The sequence below is a fragment of the Marmota flaviventris genome, assembly GCF_047511675.1.
Source record: "Marmota flaviventris isolate mMarFla1 chromosome 5 unlocalized genomic scaffold, mMarFla1.hap1 SUPER_5_unloc_1, whole genome shotgun sequence".
Taxonomy (NCBI): domain Eukaryota; kingdom Metazoa; phylum Chordata; class Mammalia; order Rodentia; family Sciuridae; genus Marmota; species Marmota flaviventris.
The window spans coordinates 1422511-1442662 of record NW_027287679.1 but is presented as its reverse complement, the minus strand read 5'-3'; the positions used below and the strand labels follow the sequence as shown (position 1 = coordinate 1442662).

The 20152-nt window shown below is 45.6% G+C and overlaps 2 protein-coding genes across 2 annotated transcripts; one reads left to right on the top strand and one right to left on the bottom strand.

Annotated features, from left to right (window-relative positions):
• The first annotated feature begins 1085 nt into the window (after positions 1 to 1085).
• On the top strand, positions 1086 to 2174 carry LOC139703609 (olfactory receptor 2W3-like). The gene has a single exon (XM_071607098.1). The coding sequence runs from the start codon at positions 1086 to 1088 to the stop codon at positions 2028 to 2030; it is 945 nt and encodes a 314-aa protein (XP_071463199.1). The 3' UTR covers positions 2031 to 2174.
• A 16779-nt stretch (positions 2175 to 18953) lies between these two features.
• LOC139703622 (olfactory receptor 2L13-like) lies at positions 18954 to 19892 on the bottom strand. The gene has a single exon (XM_071607107.1). It carries the CDS (start codon positions 19890 to 19892, stop codon positions 18954 to 18956), a length of 939 nt encoding a protein of 312 aa, XP_071463208.1.
• Between the last annotated feature and the right edge of the window lie 260 nt (positions 19893 to 20152).

Below are 20152 nucleotides of genomic sequence, written 5' to 3'. Positions count from 1 at the left end.
AGCTGTTCCAAGTCATCTCTGATTTCTATGTTATTATAGGTTTTTCTTGCCAACGTTTTGAAAAAAAAAATTTACAAAGTAGTCTTCTACCATTGTCATTATTTTTCAGACTTCGTTAGAAGCAGAGATTCTTTAAAAATATATCCAGATTTATTCATATTTTATTTCACCATTTTTAAGAACTTAAATTTGACTTGTGAAATCTACTCAAGTCCAAGATGAGGAGGAAAATAGAAAAGTCTTCATACTTTCTTGTAGTAGTTAAACATTTTAAAATGTTTAAATATGTAATTTGGTTTGTTTTGGTATAAGGAATACAGCAGGGATCTACAACCCCCTCTTCCGCCCCAAATGTCACGTCACTCATGCCACTTATGTTTTAATTACTGTATTTTCAAGGTATGCTTAGATACATGTTAGTACAATTTCTCCTTGTAGACTTTTTTTCCTAAAAAAAGGCTTATTTTCATGTTCTCTGTTTGTATGACACATCAGCTTTATTTAACACACACAGAAACTTCTATGTTTACACACATCCATATATATATATATATATATATATATATATATATATATGTGTGTGTGTGTGTGTATTTATATTGAATATTTTTTAAAAAAATCTGTGCATAAGTGGACCGTGATGTTCAAGGATGAGCTGCATTGGTATTTCCTAAACCCTACCAGGTGACTGTTTGGAGTGATCTTTTGTATCTCTGAGGTTTTGACAGGAGCTCAGGAACTTGTGGCTCTGGAAGAAGCAGAGGTTGGAGCTTGGCAGGTGGGTGCCTTTCCTCTCTGGAATGACAGAGCACAGGGGTGGATACAGACGAAGATGTCAGGCACGTTCCCTGGGGCAGACCAGCTCTGTCTCTCCACATGTGACATTTACTTAACACACTGGTGCCTCAGTTTCCTTTTCTATAATTTGGAGACAATAATCATAACAGAGCCTCCACACCAGTGTTTAGGGCTTAGGTGAGTAAATAAACCTGCTCTGTGCTCCTCTAAGCCTGGCTAGGAGTCCATACTCCAGCATCAGCAGGTGCCACTACTGGTGTTGACACCTCTCCTCAGGTGCAGTAGAGATGGACAGGACCAACGGCAGCACCCAGAGCCACTTCGTCCTCCTGGGTTTCTCTGACTGCCCCCACCTGGAGAGGGTCCTCTTTGTGGTCATCCTGATAGCCTACCTGCTGACCCTGGTGGGCAACAGCACCATCATCCTGGTGTCTCGGCTGGACTCCCGGCTCCACACGCCCATGTACTTCTTCCTCACCCACCTGTCCTTCCTGGACCTCAGCTTCACCACCAGCTCCATCCCCCAGCTGCTCCACAACCTGAGTGGCCGTGACAAGACTATCAGCTATGTGGGCTGCATGGTCCAGCTCTTCCTGTTCCTGGGCCTGGGTGGAGTGGAGTGTCTACTGCTGGCCGTCATGGCCTATGACAGGTTTGTGGCTGTCTGCAAGCCCCTGCACTACACAGTGATCATGAGTTCCAGGCTCTGCCTGGGCTTGGTGTCAGTGGCCTGGGGCTGTGGAATGGCCAACTCCTTGGTCATGTCTCCAGTGACCCTACGATTACCCCGCTGCGGGCACAACAAGGTGGACCATTTCCTGTGTGAGATGCCAGCCCTGATCCGCATGGCCTGCATCAACACAGTGGCCATAGAAGGCACTGTCTTTGTCTTGGCCGTGGGCATCGTGCTGTCTCCCCTGGTCTTCATCTTGGTGTCCTATGGCCACATCGTCAGGGCTGTGTTCAGAATCCAGTCGTCCTCAGGAAGACACAGAATCTTCAACACCTGTGGCTCCCACCTCACAGTGGTCTCCCTGTTCTACGGGAACATCATCTACATGTACATGCAGCCAGGACACAGCTCCTCCCAGGACCAGGGCAAGTTCCTCACCCTCTTCTACAACATCGTCACCCCCCTCCTGAACCCCCTGATCTACACCCTCAGAAACAAGGAGGTGAAGGGGGCACTGAGAAGGCTGCTGCTGGGGAACAGAAAGGGGGGTAAGGAGTGAGGCCCTGGACTGCCCAGCATCCAGCCTCAGGGTCAGCTGCAGTGGGGCCACTGCTGACCTCTGAGCTGTGGAGCAGAACTGGTCTCAGCCTACAGCTCTCAGCATCCTAGCAGGGCTGGCCTTCTGGAAACCTATTTATGAGAGAACAGCACAGGGCCTGTCACCCACACCCAGGTGTGCAGACCTCACCCCACCAGCTCCTATCAGGGCCATGCTGGAAGCAGCCCCTCTCTGAGTCCTGCTTCTGTAGCTTGTTGTTAGTTCACATTGTGCTCTCACATAGGCATTTTATCTAAAATCCCCCAGCTCTCTCTGGGCTCTTGGTGTGAACCACTGTCTCTTCCTGGATGGCATCAAAGGCTGAGTTCAGTGTGGTTTGGTGTTTTCTCTCCCATATTGCACCACAGACTTACATGGTATTTCTGCCCTTTGTTGGACAGATAGATGAGTATGGTGGGTACACAAGTTTAAGAGGATGACTATAAGATGGGCCCACTGGCTGATACCAACCCCCCCCCATGCTTTCTTTGCCAAAAAGCAATTTCCCTGCAGCCCTCCCTGGCCTAAGTGGACAAGATATGTCAAATTCATCAGCAAACCACCTGTTATCTGCATGGAAATGCAGGTAGGAATTAGCATTGATGAGAGGAATGAGAAGAACCCAAGAGAGTTTGAAGGGAGTGACTTTTGTGACACTTTTCGAAGGCCATATTCTGAAAGATAAGCATAATTCCTCCTAACCATAAAACCTGTAAGAATGTATAGTTAAGAATCCAGTCTGGGCACAGTGATGCACACCTGTAATCCCAGCAACTCGGGAGGCTGAGGCAGGAGGATCACAAGTTCAAAGCCAGCCTCAGCAAAAGTGAGGTTGTAAACAACTCAGTGAGACCCTGTCTCTAAATAAAATACAAAAGAGAGCTGGAGATGTGGCTCAGTGGTCTAGTGCCCCTGAGTTCAATCCCAGGTACAAAAAAAAAAAAAAAGTATCCAATTAGAACTGGTCAGCATGGGCCAAGGTGACGTAGGGTTGCCACGATAGTGGGGACTTGAAAGTCTTATGTCACCCTGTTTTCAATCTAAAGTCAAGAGGTGGACCTGGACTGGTCTTTCTGGAAACTTCTCTGGGACCCCAATAAAACTGGAGTGCAGGAATGGTACACTGTCCCTCACCTCTCTGAGTGGACTGAGTCTCTCACTTGAGAGTGTCCCCTTCCCCATTTTCCTATCCCTTCAGTAAACTCATGCCTGTTACTCTGACTGACATGTCTGAAACCTTTCTGATGTGATCACAGAGTCAGGTTTTGAAAGTTTGGAGTCTTTTCCGTGCCTCAGTTTCCCTGAAGGCCCCACACCTGTAATATCTTCTTCCCCAAACTTGGTCATTGTCCCTGATTTCTGGATTCATGTCTGGATTAACACTCTGGATTCATGAAGATTTTCACATGTGACATGATTTTGAATCATTTAACTCTTGAAGCATGATGATTTTGCAGTTGTGTTTTAATTTTGCTTGTGAGAATCACCTGGTGTTTGGCCAGGTTCCCACCTGGTGCTCCCAGTTCATCTCATCTCTGTGCTTTTTAGAGGCCAGTGTGACTGGCATCCTTCCCACTGTACCCACTTGGTGCTTGAGATGTGGAGGTTGCATCAGGAGATTTGTTCAGGAGAAGAGAACCAGGATTTACCCAGGGCCTCTCTGACTCCAATCTCTGAGGTTCCTACTGCACAGAAACTTTCAAAGTGTGAAACTTCTACAGCCTTTGACAGGTAGACTCTCCCCAGGACTCCTCCACTTGCTGTGCACACAGAACCCCTGAGAGCTGGGAGGCACACTCTGATTCAGGGGTCTTGGGAGGGCTGAGGGTCTGCACTTCCCTCATCCCCCAAGTGACACTCCTGGAACTCAGGTCACATTTTGAGGACCTAGGGGCAGGTCACCTTTGCCCTGAGGGCAGACACCTCTAGGGAAGAGCCAGGACAACAGCACAGACCAGGGAAAGGAGGTGGGAGAAGGTGGCCCAGGCTCCTCTGCCACCACAGCCCTTCCCAGCCCTGTTTCTTCCCTCACTTCCTTGGCCTGTGCTGTCCCCACTCCACCTCTCATTTCCTCCTCTCTATACCACAAGTCACAAGGCACCAGCCCTGGGGTGGGGTTAAGTGGAACCAAACCAGAGCTCCCTGGAGGGGCTTCAGGGGAACCCAGGTGTGAATAGGCAAGTCCCCTGTGTAAAGGATTAAGGGTGTGGCCGGGCTGAGGGTGAATGGGAAACTGGGCTCCCTGTGAGACCCTCCCCAGAATGAAACCCAGGAGTCCTACTGGAGCTGAGCCAGCCCTGGGAGGGGTTCCTGGGAATGGGGCAGAGCTCCCTGGACCCCTGCGACCCTCCTCCTTTTGGAAGGAGCTCACTAGTGTTCTGAGTGGACTCCATGCTCCCTGTCCCCAGGCAGCTTGGAAGGTGCCAAACTCCCAGCCTCTGGAAACATATCCCAGAGAGAACAAAGTGTTGCCAATTTTTGACCCCAAGGCTGGGTCCTTTCTCACTCAGAACTGTAGAAGCAGCAACAGTGTAACATTGACCGGTACCTTTTGAAATAGCTCTGAGGCTTATTTTTAAAAAGGACTGTTTTCCTTTTCCTCTTCTCGCTTTACCCCTCCCTAACTGCGAGTGGGAACAAGATTATCTTTGAGTTATCTGTGCCTCACAGAAGCCAGACTTCTGGCAGAGGATCTAGGAAGTGGTTGTCTCCCAAATTAACAAGTGAATCCTAACACACCCCTAGGGCACCCCGAGATCACCTGTCAGGGTACTCCTGGAATGCAGCCTTTGAATAGCTCCTTTAAAGTCCCCCTGTTGTTCCTGCTGATGGGCAGAATCACAGCCTCTGGGACTGAAGTCCCCTGTGTTTCTCCTTTGCTAGCAAAGCAATAACACTTATTTTACCTTTTCTCAAAACCGTGTCCTCGTTATTGAATTGGCTTGGGAATAAGAACTGAGCTTTTGGTTGCAACAGAATCAAATGCCAATTGAGAAGCCAAGGAGAATTTGATTCTTGGCCAAGAACATGATGTGTAAAAGCTGGACTCCCAAGTGAACTTCCCACCCTTAAGATGGGGCAGCAATTAAGGTAGGGTAAAAGGAATGAGGGGGAGGGCTGGCTGCGAAGGGGAGAGACATTCAAGTGTGTTATTGTGATGATGTCAGAGTTGTCTGGTGGTCACTCTGTCAGCATATTAACTCCAGGTTCACCAGCCCCTGAAGAGGGACTCTGGCCTTGAGCAGCCTGTCCTCTGGACAGGATTAGGGCGGTGGAAATTCAGTGAGACCTCCCAGGCTGGCCAGGACCAGACAGGTAACAAATGTGGTTTGCTTAACTCTGTTTCAGAACAGAGACCTTCAGGGAAACTGGGGCCCTGGGAACTCCCTTCAAACCCTGATTTTTGCTGTCAAGTCAGAAAGATTTCAGACAGAGTGCTCAGAGTATGGGGCAAGATTTTATTAGGCGGGATGGAAAGGGAAAAGGGACAGTCTCCAGGGAGAGAGGGTCCTCCCAGAGAGGACAGGACAGCATGCCCCTCCTGCCCTCTAGTTTTACTGGGGTCCAGGGAAGTTTCCAGAATCCTGCTCAAGGCCACCTTCTGACTTTGGACCGACAGCACAGGAAGTGCATGGACCTCCTCCAAGAGGTGGGGTGGTGCTCACTGAGGACGGAGTCCCTGAATTTGCCCCCACTTCCTGCCTCCTCGGTTGGTTCCTTGCACTTTGAAGAGCCCTCAGCAAGCTTCCCTTTTGTCCTGGGCACACTGAAGAGGACCTGTAATAAAGAAAGCTCCTGGATTCTAGTAGGGACAGAGGGTGTCAAGATGCGAGGACAGGCAGGTAGCAGTGAAGCCAGAATCAGACAGGCAGTCAGGATAGACAGGTAAGTCAGGTCGCATCAAGGATGCCTATTTGAATGAGTCTGGGAAGTTGGAGATTGTCCCCTGAGGGACTGAAAGGCCTTCAGAGCCCTTCCTCTACCCTATCAAGATAACCCGCTGAGGTAACCTGTCCCAGGGATTGCCCCTCCCTACAGGGAGTTGTGAAAGTTGTTGATTAATGTTTCCTGGGCTGCTCCATCTGGCCCTTCCCCTCCCATCTGCTTCTCACCTTTTGGCCATCCACTGAGCATCTCCTGGGCCTGGTCAGGCACGTAGGAAGGAGAGACCAGGGGAAGAGAGCAGGAGAACTCAGGAAGCCTAGGCAGGACACCCTCGCTTCTTGGGATACCAGGATACCAGCTATAGCCCCCTACTCCCTCCTGCAGAAGTCTATGTACCCCCTTTTAAATAAACCCTATTTATATGCCTGCCTTGGTGTGCTTCTCTAATGTCATACTTCAACATGGAGGGACCAGAACTCATCACCCTTAACCGTGGTATCAGCAGCATGGCTGGGCACAGACGCTGTGCCTACTAGATGCTAGAACCTAGAAACCTGTGCATATAGTCAGTTGATCCCAGTTTAGGACTATGAATGATTGGGCCATCTAAGTTGTTCCCACCAAGAATAATTGGGGTCTGCTGAAAAGAGGTCTGACTTGAGCCAGCTGAAAGATGATCACAATCTCACCTACTTTTTGGACCTGAGTCAGTTGCTAGATGAGGAGATTATGGCAGAAGTGAGAACAGGCCTCATGTTTCTCCACAGTTTTACTGCAGAGCTGGACCTGACTCAAGGAGGACTTCTGTGGACATGGACAAACATATTGGAGAAAAGAGCACATATTGGGTGGAATAATACATGCAAACACTGATAAACAGTTATTGGCTTCTCAGGGACATTGGGTGGAAAAGAGTTTGATTTCACATAGTGGTAACAGAAAGACACAAGGCTACTATGACCTTATACTTAAATTTCCATCACTCCAGACTCAGAAAGGCTCTTAGGGACGCCCTGGCACATAGAAAAGGCGATTGTGGCCAAAAGCTATGCAACACCGCCACCTGGAGGAAGTAGCGAAGATAGCGCTTCATCCCTCCGATGGCAGGTGTGACTTGGAGGTAGCTGCGGTGTCCCCACTTGCCTTCTCACTTTTCCAGTGCAGATCAGACCTAGAAGTTGCAGTGTGTCATCAGCAACCCAGTGGCGGTGATCACTGCTCGAGAAGTGAGCACTTCTCCTTAGCTTTCTTCATTCTCCTGCAAGCCCACAGTCCTCAGGTGGTGTAAATAGGGCTGATCATAGGTGTACCAATGAAGCTCAGCTTTGATGTGAAGCACAGGTGTTACAGCTCCATTGCAGGTGACATGGATGTTTGCTTGGTCAAACTTTAGTCAGGATTATGACTCATCCTTATGAAATGCACTTATAGCAAAGAACCCTTGCTACATCAGCTTAGGTAGAAATTCCTGGGCTGATCCCTGATCAGGGTCCTGGTCCCTCATCTTCCCACAGGTAGCCACTGACCATCCTGGGCAGGCTTCAGCAATTGTCCCATTAGGTCAATTTAGCCAGAGGTCCCTTAGGCTGGTGCTTGGATTTAGCCACCTTCCCTACAGATCCCGCACCACTCCATCCCCACTTGCTGCACTCACAGCTGAGCTCAGTCCCTCTCAGGCCTGAGCCCTAAGGCCCAGCACAGTGGTCCTTATCTATTGTTTTCCTACTTCACGTTAATTACTATCACTGAATGATTTTTCTCAGCAAAAACATCACAATAATGTAAAACTATCAGAGCCTTCTCCCAGAGATCATGGAGAAAACATGCCAGCTGGAATGAAGAGCAGCTGGAAGGGGAGAAATGCAGTGTCTCTTAAAGTGGCCCTTTATTATTTATTAACATTTTTTTTATTGGTTGTTCAAAACATTATAAAGCTATTGACATATCATATTTCATACATTAGATTCAAGTTGGTTATGAACTCCCAATTTTACCCCAAATACAGATTGCAGAATCACATCGGTTACACATTATTAACATTTTTAAACTTCATGGAGGAATAGTTTACTGACAACCTTTAACAATGATTTTTTGGGTAAAGGAAGATATCAGTACGGGTAGATTCACTAGTAAAGGGATATCAACAGAAACGCCTGTTTTCCCTGAAAGCAACGTACAGCAGCAAATGCACCGACACAGACAGTCCAGGAGCAGGGGCGATTTTACGTATGTTCGTGGGAATTTCAGATGACACACCCGGGAGGACCACCGTAAATCAGAGGCCACACGCAGGACGGCCAGCAGGGGGCATTCTGCTCACTGCGGAGTGTAGAAAACCGTCCCACCTAATCAAGGACAGGGTTCTAAGCTCAGGAAACTGGATGAAGCCTTCTGGACCCCAGCACAGCACAGAGCGCAGGAAGAGACTGCAGAGGTATGAGAGAGAGAGGCCTCGGGAGGTGCTGGGAAGGAAACCCTCCAGCTCCAGGGTCCTCTAGGCCGACTGGGGATTAAACTGGCATACAGAGATTAAGGGAATGGGCTGGGATATAGCTCAGTTGGTAGAGGGCCTCCCTCACATGCACGAGGCCCTGGGTTCAATCCCCAGCATCACCAAAAAGAGACAGATTAAGGGAGAAAAGCTATTCAGTGACTTGCATGTGCGTGGGAGTCGCCCTCAAGTCGATACCTAGAGAAGGGCCAAGTAACTAAGATGGCAGAGCCTCTTGAGCTACAGAAAGGGTGTGGGCATCTGGGCATGGTGGAGGGAAGGGAGCAATTCAGTGAATGAGGGTGGCCTTGCTGTGCTGATAGGTCTGCGAGTGCCAGCGTTGTGGGGTGCAGCCCTCTTCCTGGAAGACACCTTCACTGATACAATTTCCTCCCCAAACGGGGTTCTTCAGAGCCACTCCTGTGCCTGCTCAAAAGAATGACCTTGGAATCAATAGGCCAGCAGGCATATTGGGGGACCTACTTTGGTCTTTAGAGTCATAATCTAGGGTGGAATGTGGTGAGCCCCAACATCTGGTTGATTCTTCTTTCTTTCCAAGGCACCCACTTGGGAAGGGTCTGCCAACGCTGTAGGCTTCTGAAGGCCTCCTCTAGCACAGCTGATTGCCCCCAATTCCATTCCCCTTGTGCAGTCCTGACACAGCCACTGTCCTTCACTCCAGCACGCAGAGGGCACTCATCTGTGTTTCTAGATACACCCTGGTCAACCCCAATCTGGAGGTTTACTGAGTCTACTGTGTTAACTTGACGCTGAGGCCAAAATACCTGGCAAGAACTGCTTAGAGGAGCAAAAAGCCAATCTTGGCTCATGGTTTCAGAGATTTAGTCCATGGTCAGCCAATGCCACTGCTCTGGGTGGGTCTTAGGTGGGGCAGAGCATCACCTTGGTGGAAGGACATGGAGAAGAAAACCTGCCCAGGAGTGAGATGAGCTTCTGTCATAGCAATCACTTCCTATCTGCAGAAGAGGGTGCTCAACAGGCTGTCACCTTTGCTTATGGGCTATGTTGGGTTTTGTCTGCTGCTTGGGTTTCTTTTGGGGTGGGGGGCTTTTGCTCAGTTTCTGCTGTAGTATTATTTATTCACATTTTACAGCATATATTTATAACATATAAACTTTTCTCTATTTCCTACAGCCAAGGTGTTAATGGACAGGTCCCAGACCTCACCCCAGTTCTTCTCTGCTGCTGGGCCTTCTTTCAAAAGGGCAGCTATAACTGTGCCCACTCTGCATGGTGACCCACAGCACTCTTTGTCTTCTGAATTGCATTCAGTTCCAGAGTCATCCCCAAAGTGGACATTGTTCTTCACCATGTGCACCTCCCATAAAGCATTAATCTCTAGGATATATAACGAACTCAAAAAACTTAACACCAAAACCCACAAATAACTCAATCAATAAATGGGCTAACAAACTGAACAGACACTTCACAGAAGAAGAAACACAATCGATCAACAAATATATGAAAAATTGTTCAGCATTTCTAACAATTAGAGAAATGCAAATCAAAACTACACTAAAATTTCATCTCACTCCTATCAGAATGGCAAATATCAAGAATACAGGCAACAATAAATGATGGTGAGATGTGGGGAAAAAGGTACACTCATATATTGCTGGGTGGGACTGCAAATTGGTGCAACCACTATGGAAAGCAGTATGGAGATTCCTCAGAAAACTGGGAATGGAACCACCACTGACCCAGCTATGCCACTCCTCCGTTTATACCCAATGGACTTAAAATTAGCAATTACTGTAATGCAGCCACATCAATATTTATAGCAGCTCAATTCATAATAGCTAAACTATGGAACCAACCTAGGTGCCCTTCAATAGATGAAATGGATAAAGAAAATGTGGTATAAATATTCAATGGAATATTACTTAACTTTAAAGAAGAATGAAATTATGGCACTTCCCAGTAAATGGATGGAGTTGGAGTATATCGAAATAAGCCAATCCCAAAAAACTGAAAGCCGAATATTCTCTCTAACATGTGGATACTGATTCACAATAAGGCACTAAAGAAGAATAGTATTACCTTAGATTAGATAGAGGGAAGTGAAGGGAGGGGAGGGGAGGAGATGTGTGGATAAGAAAGATAGTAGAATGAAACATACATCATTACTGTATGTATATATATGACTGCAGGACCAATGTGATTCTGCAACATGTACACTCAGAAAAATGAGAAATTATATCCCATCTATGTATGATATATCAAAGTGCATAAATGCATCCTACTATCATGTATAACCAATTAAAACAAACAAAAAAATTTAAAAAATTGTTTCTCTGCCATCATAAAATTCCAGTGGTTTTGATTGCTTTCATTTTCATTGTTTTTATTTTGGAGAATGCATGAAGAAATGTGGACGTAGGTAGCTACAGTGTGCTGTGGAAGCCCTCCACTTCTCTTTGGGAGTTTTAGTGGGAGGCCTCTTCACTGTGTGACCCAGGCATGGCCATGGTGCAGAGCCACCAGCAGAGGAGTGCTATTCTGAGGTCTTGAGTTGGAGACTGGTTCACCCCTCAGTGTGACAGCTCTACGGACTGCCAAGCTGGGAGCCCCGGAGAGCAGACAGGAGATGGCTGACTAAGGCCTTCAGGTAGGACAGTCCAGACAGCAGTATTCTTAAATTTTCAAAATCAAAGGGGAATCCACACTTGACACATACCATGTAGCTGTCTGTGAAAAGGTCTTGCTGCTCCTCACAACTTTGAAGGAGGCTCCCTGGCATGTGAGAGCAGGGAAGCAAGGGCCAGCGATGTGAGAGGCACTTTGTGCTCATAAAACTGGTCCTAAACAGCAACAGCAAACAGCAAAGCCAAGCAAGGGAAAGGAAAGACGCACACAGAGGGTGGGAAGGAGAACTGACCTCAGGAAGCCAATTTCAAGATGTATTAGAGAGGATATGTGCGGAAATAAAAATATGCTGTGCAGAGATATTCAGTCAAAGTAAAATATATTCCTGCTAATTAAAAATATGGTAAAAAATCCAACAGAAGGGTTCGATGATCAGTGAGGAAATAGTCCAACAAGCAATCTATAATCAGAAAGAAATGAAAATAAGAGGAAAAAAACCCAGAAAATTGATACAGAAGATGGAACACTAAGTAATAATAGTAGTCTGAAAAGTTGGGGCTGGGATTATGGCTCAGTGGCAGAGCACTCGCCTAGCACGCGTGGGACCCGGGTTCGATCCTCAGCACCACATAAAAATAAAGCATTGTGTTGGGTCCATCTACACCTAAAAAAATAAGTATTAAAAAAAGTAGAAAATAGAGGAAAGGAATCACTAATGGGATCAGTTGATTGACAGCATTTACCATCTGAAAGTCAGGTATTACCACATTAATGGGCTTTCTGAGACCACGGCAAGGTGGTGAAGATGGTTTACTATTCATAACCTGCAAGGAAAGCAATTTCTCCATAAGCTTCTGCAGAGGCTAAAAGGACCAGAAGTTCAATGGCTTTCAGTTTCTCACCAACAAATTGAAATTGGAGATTTTCAAAGTAGAATATTGTCACTAATCCAAATGTCATTCACATAGAGGCTAAAATAAATATTTTTAAGGTCATAAAAGTTTAACTTCTCTAGGAAACTTTTTAAAAGACTTTGTGTTTCTGTAAAAATAGAAAATATGAGGGAAGAAGATGTGAGTTAAGGGGCTGCAGGTCCAACAAGCAGCGGGGGTAGGTCTGGGAGCTGAGGTGGGGCTGTGCCTGTGATGTGGAGGAGAACCAGGGCGGAGCAGGCTGAGCTGACCCCAGCAGACACAGATGTCAGTCTAGACTCATATACAACCTGATGGGTGACTTTTGTGAGGTGTAGATAAATTAGGCAATAGTTATTCTCTAGATTTCACACTCTCAAGGTATAATTGTAGTGAAATATGTTTGTGCATGATCATTAACTTGAAATGCCTTCTCTCTGCTCTAAAGAGTATGAAATAATTTATTCCCAACCCACATTTGTGCGGCCTTATATGTTTTAGTCTGGTGATTTATAAGCACTGAATCCTCTATTGGGAATATCCAACTCTCCATTTTTGTATATTCTGTTGATTTCCTGTCTGTAGCAGTATTCCTTTCTTTTTGATACAATCTTAGTTTTTCCATGTGATGTATACTGTTCTTCTTGCTGTAATAATAGAGAAATAAGAATAAATTTCAGTATTTCTAAGCTGTGCTCTAGAACTCTGCCCTGGGATCTACCAAGGTGAAGAAGAGAGAGCCATTGCAGACACCAAGACTTAAATGACTAAATGCTCCACTCACATCCAGTGTGGGAAGCTCAGTGCTCAGAGCGTGGACAGACGGTGTTTGGGGACCTACACAGAGGAACTGCAGCAAGATCCCTGTTTTGGAGAGAATGTGCTCAGCAAGTTTAGAGCACGAACTTGCCCCCAGTCTCCTGGGACAGAACTGGGAGCCCTGGGACTCATTAAGCCCTCTGCTTCTTCCTCTAGTTGCTGCCAGCAATTAGCGTGTTTTCTGTTTCTTGTGTTCTCTGTCTCTCCTGGTGCAGCCTGTCTGTTGAACTGAGCAGGAAAAGACAGCCAAGGGTCTTCTGTTTGCTTGGAAGCGTAGGAATTGCAAGGTGATTTGTTAGTTTTTGTTGCATGCAGTACTGGGCACTGAACCCAGGGTTGGTCCACCACTGAGCCACATCCCCAGCCCTTTTTATTTTGAGACAGGGTCTTGCTAAGTTGCTGAAGCTGGCCTAGAACTTGTGATCCTCCTGCATCTCTCAGCCTTGTAGCTGGGATTACAGGCAGGACTACAGTGCCTGGCGAAATTGAAGATTTTGATTGATTTTTCTGCCTGGTTTTATTTGAGAAATGTATTTGATGATTCCATTTTCATGAAATTGATGCAATCTCACTGGCAAATCACTTTATTTACTTATTTATTTTTTTTGTTGTTGCCACAAACTCGTATTAATGAATTAGAATATACTTACATAAATAAGTTTTTAAGTAACATTTCCTAGTGAATTTCTGAATCTCTATGTTAATTAAACTACAGATGTGGGCTGACTTTGCTGTTTCAGATCGGGAAGAAATTAGCCTCAAGGATTCATGCAGCTCCCCAGAGAACATGCCTTCTGATGCCCACGTGAGTCCAAGGGAAGACTCAGGGGAGCCTTCATCTGCCCTGGGCATGGTAAGAAAGTGGAGATGAGGAAGCAGTGTTCTCACCTCTTTGCCCACAGGTGTGTCAAGGCTTGTGACAATAAAATACCACTGGAGGCTGGGTGTGGTGGCACATGCTTATAAAACTAGCAACTGGGAGGCTGAGACAGGAAGATTGAGAGTTCAAGCCAGCCTCAGCAACAGCAAAGCTCTAAGCACCTCAGTGAGACCCTGTCTCTAAATAAAATACAAAATAGGGCTGGGAGTGTGGCTCTGTGATCGAGTGCCCCTGAGTTCAATTCCAGGTATTAAAAAAAACAATTATGAAAATTATGGATTACTCCACATTTTTGGTTTAAAGAAGCTGATGAGGACATTTCCTATCAAGGGGGGAAAAATACAACTCTGGTTTTCTTGTTTTCTGTCACAGGCCAGAGGAAAAACGTGGTTGTACAAAACAGAAGTGTGACTGATTCCCTGTAATTTCTCCTCTGTCCCTCCCTTGAGCCCAGGGATCCCATGGGGAATGTGAATGCCCTGGAGTCCCAAGCCCTGTTACTCTGGGTCCTCTTCCCGCTGTCTCTGAGGATCCCTCTGATGTCAGCTTCACGAAACACTTGTCCTCAGGGCCACTGAGGCCTGCTGGAGTCCAGTAGGCAAGGGGAAGCTCCAGGGTCCCTTCCTCTTTCTCTCCTAGTGTCTCTGCTGCTTTGTGGCACAGGAGAGTCATTCCCACCAGCTCAGGCTGGGCCTATTCTGGAGAAAGAGCGAGAAAACAAATGGGCATTGGAAATCACAGGGCAGAGGGCTTTGCTGGAGTCAGACCACCCCTCTTCCTCCTTCCACAAACAGCCAACCTCAGCTGCCTTGGCAACATGACATGCCACCAGGAATGGTGAGCAGGGTATGTACCTAACCTTTCTGCTGATTCTTCACTCCTTCTTCTGTGCATTAGCATGCTGACTAACGACCTCCTCGAACCATCCAGAGTGTGCAGGTAATGCCAAAGAAGGAGAGGCATGGCCTCTGTTCTTAGAGAATTTAATAGAGTGATGCCCGTGCACACCTGCAGAGTGCGTGCCACACACAGACCTACTCAGAGTCCCACAGCAGGGAAACCATGCACAGCCAACTGTCTGGAATTCATTTCTGCTAGTTAATCAAAGAACATAGGCTATAGAAAATACACTTTGAGCTACTCTTCAAATAAAATAATAGGCAAGGATATGCATAGCGATTTAAAAGAGAATGGACAAAATTCGTTCATATCAATGGCCCAGAGGGTAAAGAAGATACTGAACTGCAGTAAGTTAATGAAGGGCAGTGCCCAGCAGAGAACAATTTCATCTGAATTTGAAGTAAACTGGTATGTAGAGATAGGATGGGAAAGAAGAAACCCAACCTAGACAGGTAACAGAAAACACTCTGTCATCAGCCTTACCCCAACACAGGCTGTGGTAGGAAGTCTGGATGTGAGGAAGACCAAGGGTGAGGTATGAGAACTGAATGTTGGAGTGATGTGAACACACTGCCAGCATTGGCATTGATGTGGTGGGCACCAGGTGCCAGGATCCCACGGAGTCACTGTGCTCTAGAGCAGGGTGAGGAACAGTGCTGTTTCCTTTGAGGAGTAAATGGCCCTCACAGCCTGGTCCTGAGGGGGTGGGCAGAGCTCCTGCCACTCACCTGCTCTGTGCTGGTCACACCTATTGGCACTCCCTACCGCACATCTGCTACGTGGGTGCCTGATTCCAGTGCAGGAGGGAGAACCAGACATCCTCTTGTGCTCAGCGACCTCCACAGAATAAAACCTCAGGGCAGAATGAGAGACAGTGTGCAGCTAGGGGAAATCAATGCCTAGGTGTAGGGACAGAGGGTGTGTAGGAAGAAGGGAGGCCCAAGGGATGGGTGGAGACCAAGGCTGCCAAAGCAGGGTCAGTGCAAGCAATCTGAGCAGTCCTAGGAGCTGCACAGAGGAGGTGAATCTGAAGGACATTATGAAGAGTGTGCCCAGGGCTGACGGGCCAGGTGGGCTTGCACGCTGCAAATGGCCACATGCTGGCCAAGGAGTTTGGAAAATTCTCAGCCCTGGAGAGTAGAAGTTGGGACAGAAGACACATAGGCCATTGATGAAGGAATGGTTTGGAAGCAAACCCGTGCACACGGCAGGGCTCTTGAAAAGCAGGCAAAGGCAGCTGGGGATTCATCAGGTGGTGAGCAAAGGGAAACATTTGAACGTTGTAGGGGGAGAGTAGTAATTCAGCAGAGGACTGAAGGTCATGGACAATGGTAGGGAAATGGAAGAAGTGGGGGAACTAGAAGAGGAGGGAAGAGCAGAGGGGACACTCAGCATAAATCTAGGCTGTGGTCCAGGTAATGCACGGGCAGGCACAGTCAGCTGAGGTGTGCACTGTGGATATGCAGGGAAGTGGGAAACTCTCCACGGTGAAGCACCAGCTCCTCGTGACCTCCCACTGGGGTTATGATCTTAGTGCAGTGAAAAGATCTGTGTCTTGCTTATTACTAGTGGCATGAGGTCTAAAATTTTGGTTTATATAAGCCTTTAAATTTCAAATATTTGAAAATGGTATCATTAATTTAAGAAGCAATCATAGCACCTTAAGTTCTATGAGATTTCAAGGTGGCGTTTTATGGACTGAAGTTGACCTCCTACTACCTGGACAGTAGATGGAGTCTTAGGAAGCATTGGTTTTAACAAGATACAAAGAGTGGGAAAACGGAAGTGAAGTTTGTTCCACAATCAAGGAACCTGCAGCAATGGAAGGAAAAGAGGCACAAGAGGGTCAGTCTCCTCTGCCAAGGGCACACTTCTTCATTCTAATAGGAGGTGGAAAAGGGACAGGCTTATCTCATTAACGTCTGTCTGAGACCTGCTTATAAACATTTAGTGATCACCAAACCCCCAAAATCTGGCTAAAATATACTCCCTCTGGGTCCATAGGGAAGTCAGTAACCATTTCATTAATAAAATGCAAAGTTCTCAAGCTGAACTACATACAAAAGGGCTCTCACACACACACAAGGAACAGGAATCACCTCAACAGATCATAAGCCCAAGACCTCTGAAAACATGAAGAAATAACCAAGTTTTCACCCCAAATTTATAACACCCCAAGAAAGGAGCCTGCAGATATGGAAATGGATGACATTCCAGATAAAGACCATAGAATTATTTATATATTTAATGAGCTAAACTAAGATCAAAAGAATAAATGAAGAAAAATACAGAAAGTGAAAGACCATTTAAATAAATAAATAATGAAATTGAATACAGAAAAGCCCATCAGAATTCCTGGAATTGCAAGGCACAATGAAGCCAATAGAATTCAACTGAAAGTGTCACCAATAGATGAGATTGTGTAAAAAATGAGGCACAGAACTCTCAGCAATTTATAGAAATACCCGTGGTCTTGAAATATGTACTCTAGAACTATGTCCAGCAACCATAACTAAAATAAGGGAACGTTCATTTCTAGGTGAACTTCTGTGTGGGAACATTAATCAGGATTATTAATAAGTCTCAGAACCTGAGGAAGCAATTACTTCAAGGAGTAGGTGATTTATCAGCCACTAAATACTGAGTATTTATAGCATTGTAGTGGACATAGAGGTAAATCTAAGTATTCTATAAATCAGATGTCATTATACCCTGTCTCTAAATTAAAAAGGAAAGAGGGCTGGTGTTGTGGCCCCGTGGCTGAGCACTCATGGGTTCATTCTCTGGTACAAAAGAAAAAAAGAAAAAATGAATGAGTGAAGGAATGAATGAGTAAAATGAGTGAATAAAATTGAAGGCTAGTTTGACATTTGGGCCTTAGGATGAGCACTTTCATCCAATTGCCACCAATCTAGGTAATTATAATTATAATCTTATTGTTTGCTAAATATTTCAATGTTTCTCTCCTCCTCCATTAGTATAATTACTGCTCTTGCTTTCCATAATATTTTCTAGTTACATTCAAACTGACATTTGATTCTGATTGTATCAGCCAGGGTTCTTAATTGAAAGGAATGAAGCAAATTAATTTCTATTAAGACAGAAAAGAAACATACTGAAAGGTATATGATGGCCCCTATGGTCTTCAGAAACACTGAGCAGTCAGGCTGGATGTGTATACATCAAGAACATCCCCAGTACATATGTGAGATAAAATGATAGAGGATGTCCCCTGGTCCAACAGCAGATGATTGTGCTGATCCCACACCACCAGATCATGTGACCTCAGTAAATCCCATAAGCTCCAGTTTGGTGAAATGGGACAGAACGTGGATGGAGCTGGGCATGTGACCGATGGCTCATGGAACTGACCAGGCAGGCAGATTAGAAAGCACGAGACCCAGTGATACCTGCAGACACAGGCTACCTGTGAGGCTCGGGAGGGCACAGCCATGCACCTGAGAGAGGCACACTGTGTTGACTGCCCAGATGGTGGGAAAGAAGACCCCAAAGAGCCAATCAAAGAAGGCACTAGTGATACGAGCCAAGGAGAACCTCCTAATGGAGTCAAGGATCATGGATGCTGCTGGTCAAATAATTTGAAAAGGGAAGTGAAGGAAAAGTGCAGCATCTACCCAGGGCATAGAATGCTCTTTACATAGCACATACCAGGAGAATGATCAGAGATGTGGGTGACGGTGGATTCCAGGAGCTGCTTAGAGTATCATATATCCATAACTGAGATTTAAAGGAAATAAATTATTATTTTAAGGCATTTAAAAGAAATGCATGGCTATTTTTCAGAGTGCAATTCTTGGTCTCAAGACCAGGAATCATATAATAAAGATGTAACATCTTTCCCTAAAGGAAAAGACTTTGAATCACCCAGAAATCCTGTGATTTGGGGACACTGGCCCCATGTTTGTGGGACACTTGAAGTTTCTACAGTTCAAGTAGCTGTGGGCTATAAGTATAAATTACACACAGGATTTGACAAAATAGAATAAAAACAAAGTATACAAGCAACAATATTTTTTCATGACACATGTAGACATGATAACTTTTCAATATCAGTATAAAATATTTTATATTGACTAACAGATATAAGAACATATAATGTATTTTATTTGCAATTATTACGATACAAAATAATATGTAATTAATATTTACATTGTTAATATTAAATGGATTTTAACATATTCAATTAAAGATATTGTTAGTATATTAATTTATAATTATCAATATATTATTTCAATTAGTTTTACATATGTGTCACTAGAAAGCTCTAATTACATACAAAGATCTCACTATATACCTATTGGTCAGCTATGATCCAGCATGTTCCAGTCTGCATGGAGAGAAGCCATACAGAGGAGTAGGGACAGCCATGCTCACTCCTTCCTGGGGGAGAACATCCCACACACTCTTCCCATGGCCCCCAGCACCTCCTTGTTCCTCAGGCTGTAGATGATGGGATTGAGCATGGGGGTGAGGATGGTGTAGAAGACTGCAAGGATCTTATCCTCTGCTGGGGAGCAGAGAGTCTTGGGACGGAGATAAGTGTAGACAAAAGGAGCATAGTAAAATGTCACCACGGTTAAATGTGTGGAGCATGTGGCGAAGGCCTTTTTTCTCCCCTCTTTTGAGCGCATGTGGAAGACAGCATAAAGGACCCGTCCATAGGAAACAGTAATACCAAGGAAAGGAAGGAGGAGAAACACAACTGTGCTCACAAACACCATGTACTCATAGACCCAGGTGTCCATACAGGCCAGATGAACCATGGCTGGGACATCACAGAAAAAGTGGTTGATGGCCCTAGACCTGCAGTAAGGAAGATGAAGGATGTAAAAAGTGTGTGAAACAGAGTTGATGGAGCCCAGTGTCCAGGACCCCAGGATCATCTTCAAACACATCCTTTTACTCATGCGGATGGGGTAGTGGAGGGGGTGGCAGATGGCCACAAAGCGGTCATAGGCCATGGAGGCCAGGATTAAACCTTCTGATCCAGCCATGGTCAGGAAGAAGAAGCTTTGCACACCACAGCCCAGGAAGGAGATGCTCTTCTGGCCAGAGAGTAAGTTGATGGCCATCTTGGGGACCGTGGAGGAAATATACATCAGGTCCATGAGGGAGAGCTGGCTGAGGAGAAAGTACATGGGAGTGTGGAGCCGTGGGTCCAAGAAGATGAGGGCAGTCATCCCTGAGTTCCCCAAACAGGCGAGAACAAACACAAAGATGATCAGGAGCAAGAGAAGTAGGCCAGTTTGGTTTTGAGGAAACAACCCCAATAAAGTAAAATCATTTGAAGTTTCATTCCATCTTTCCATGGAAATGTACTCTATAATTTCCTTTAAAGAACAACAACAACAACAAAAAAAAAAAAACCCTAAGTAATAATCATAGTAAAACAGGAAAGGAGAATAATAGAAATTAAGTTTATTAGTGTTTTTTAGAGTGAGTTATTATTATTCCTACAACACTGCAGTTATTATTATTCCTACAACACTGCAATCCAACATTCAATGGATTTTTTTCAAACAAGTATCTTTATGCTTCAGATAATGAATTTTATGTGTAGCAGTAGCTA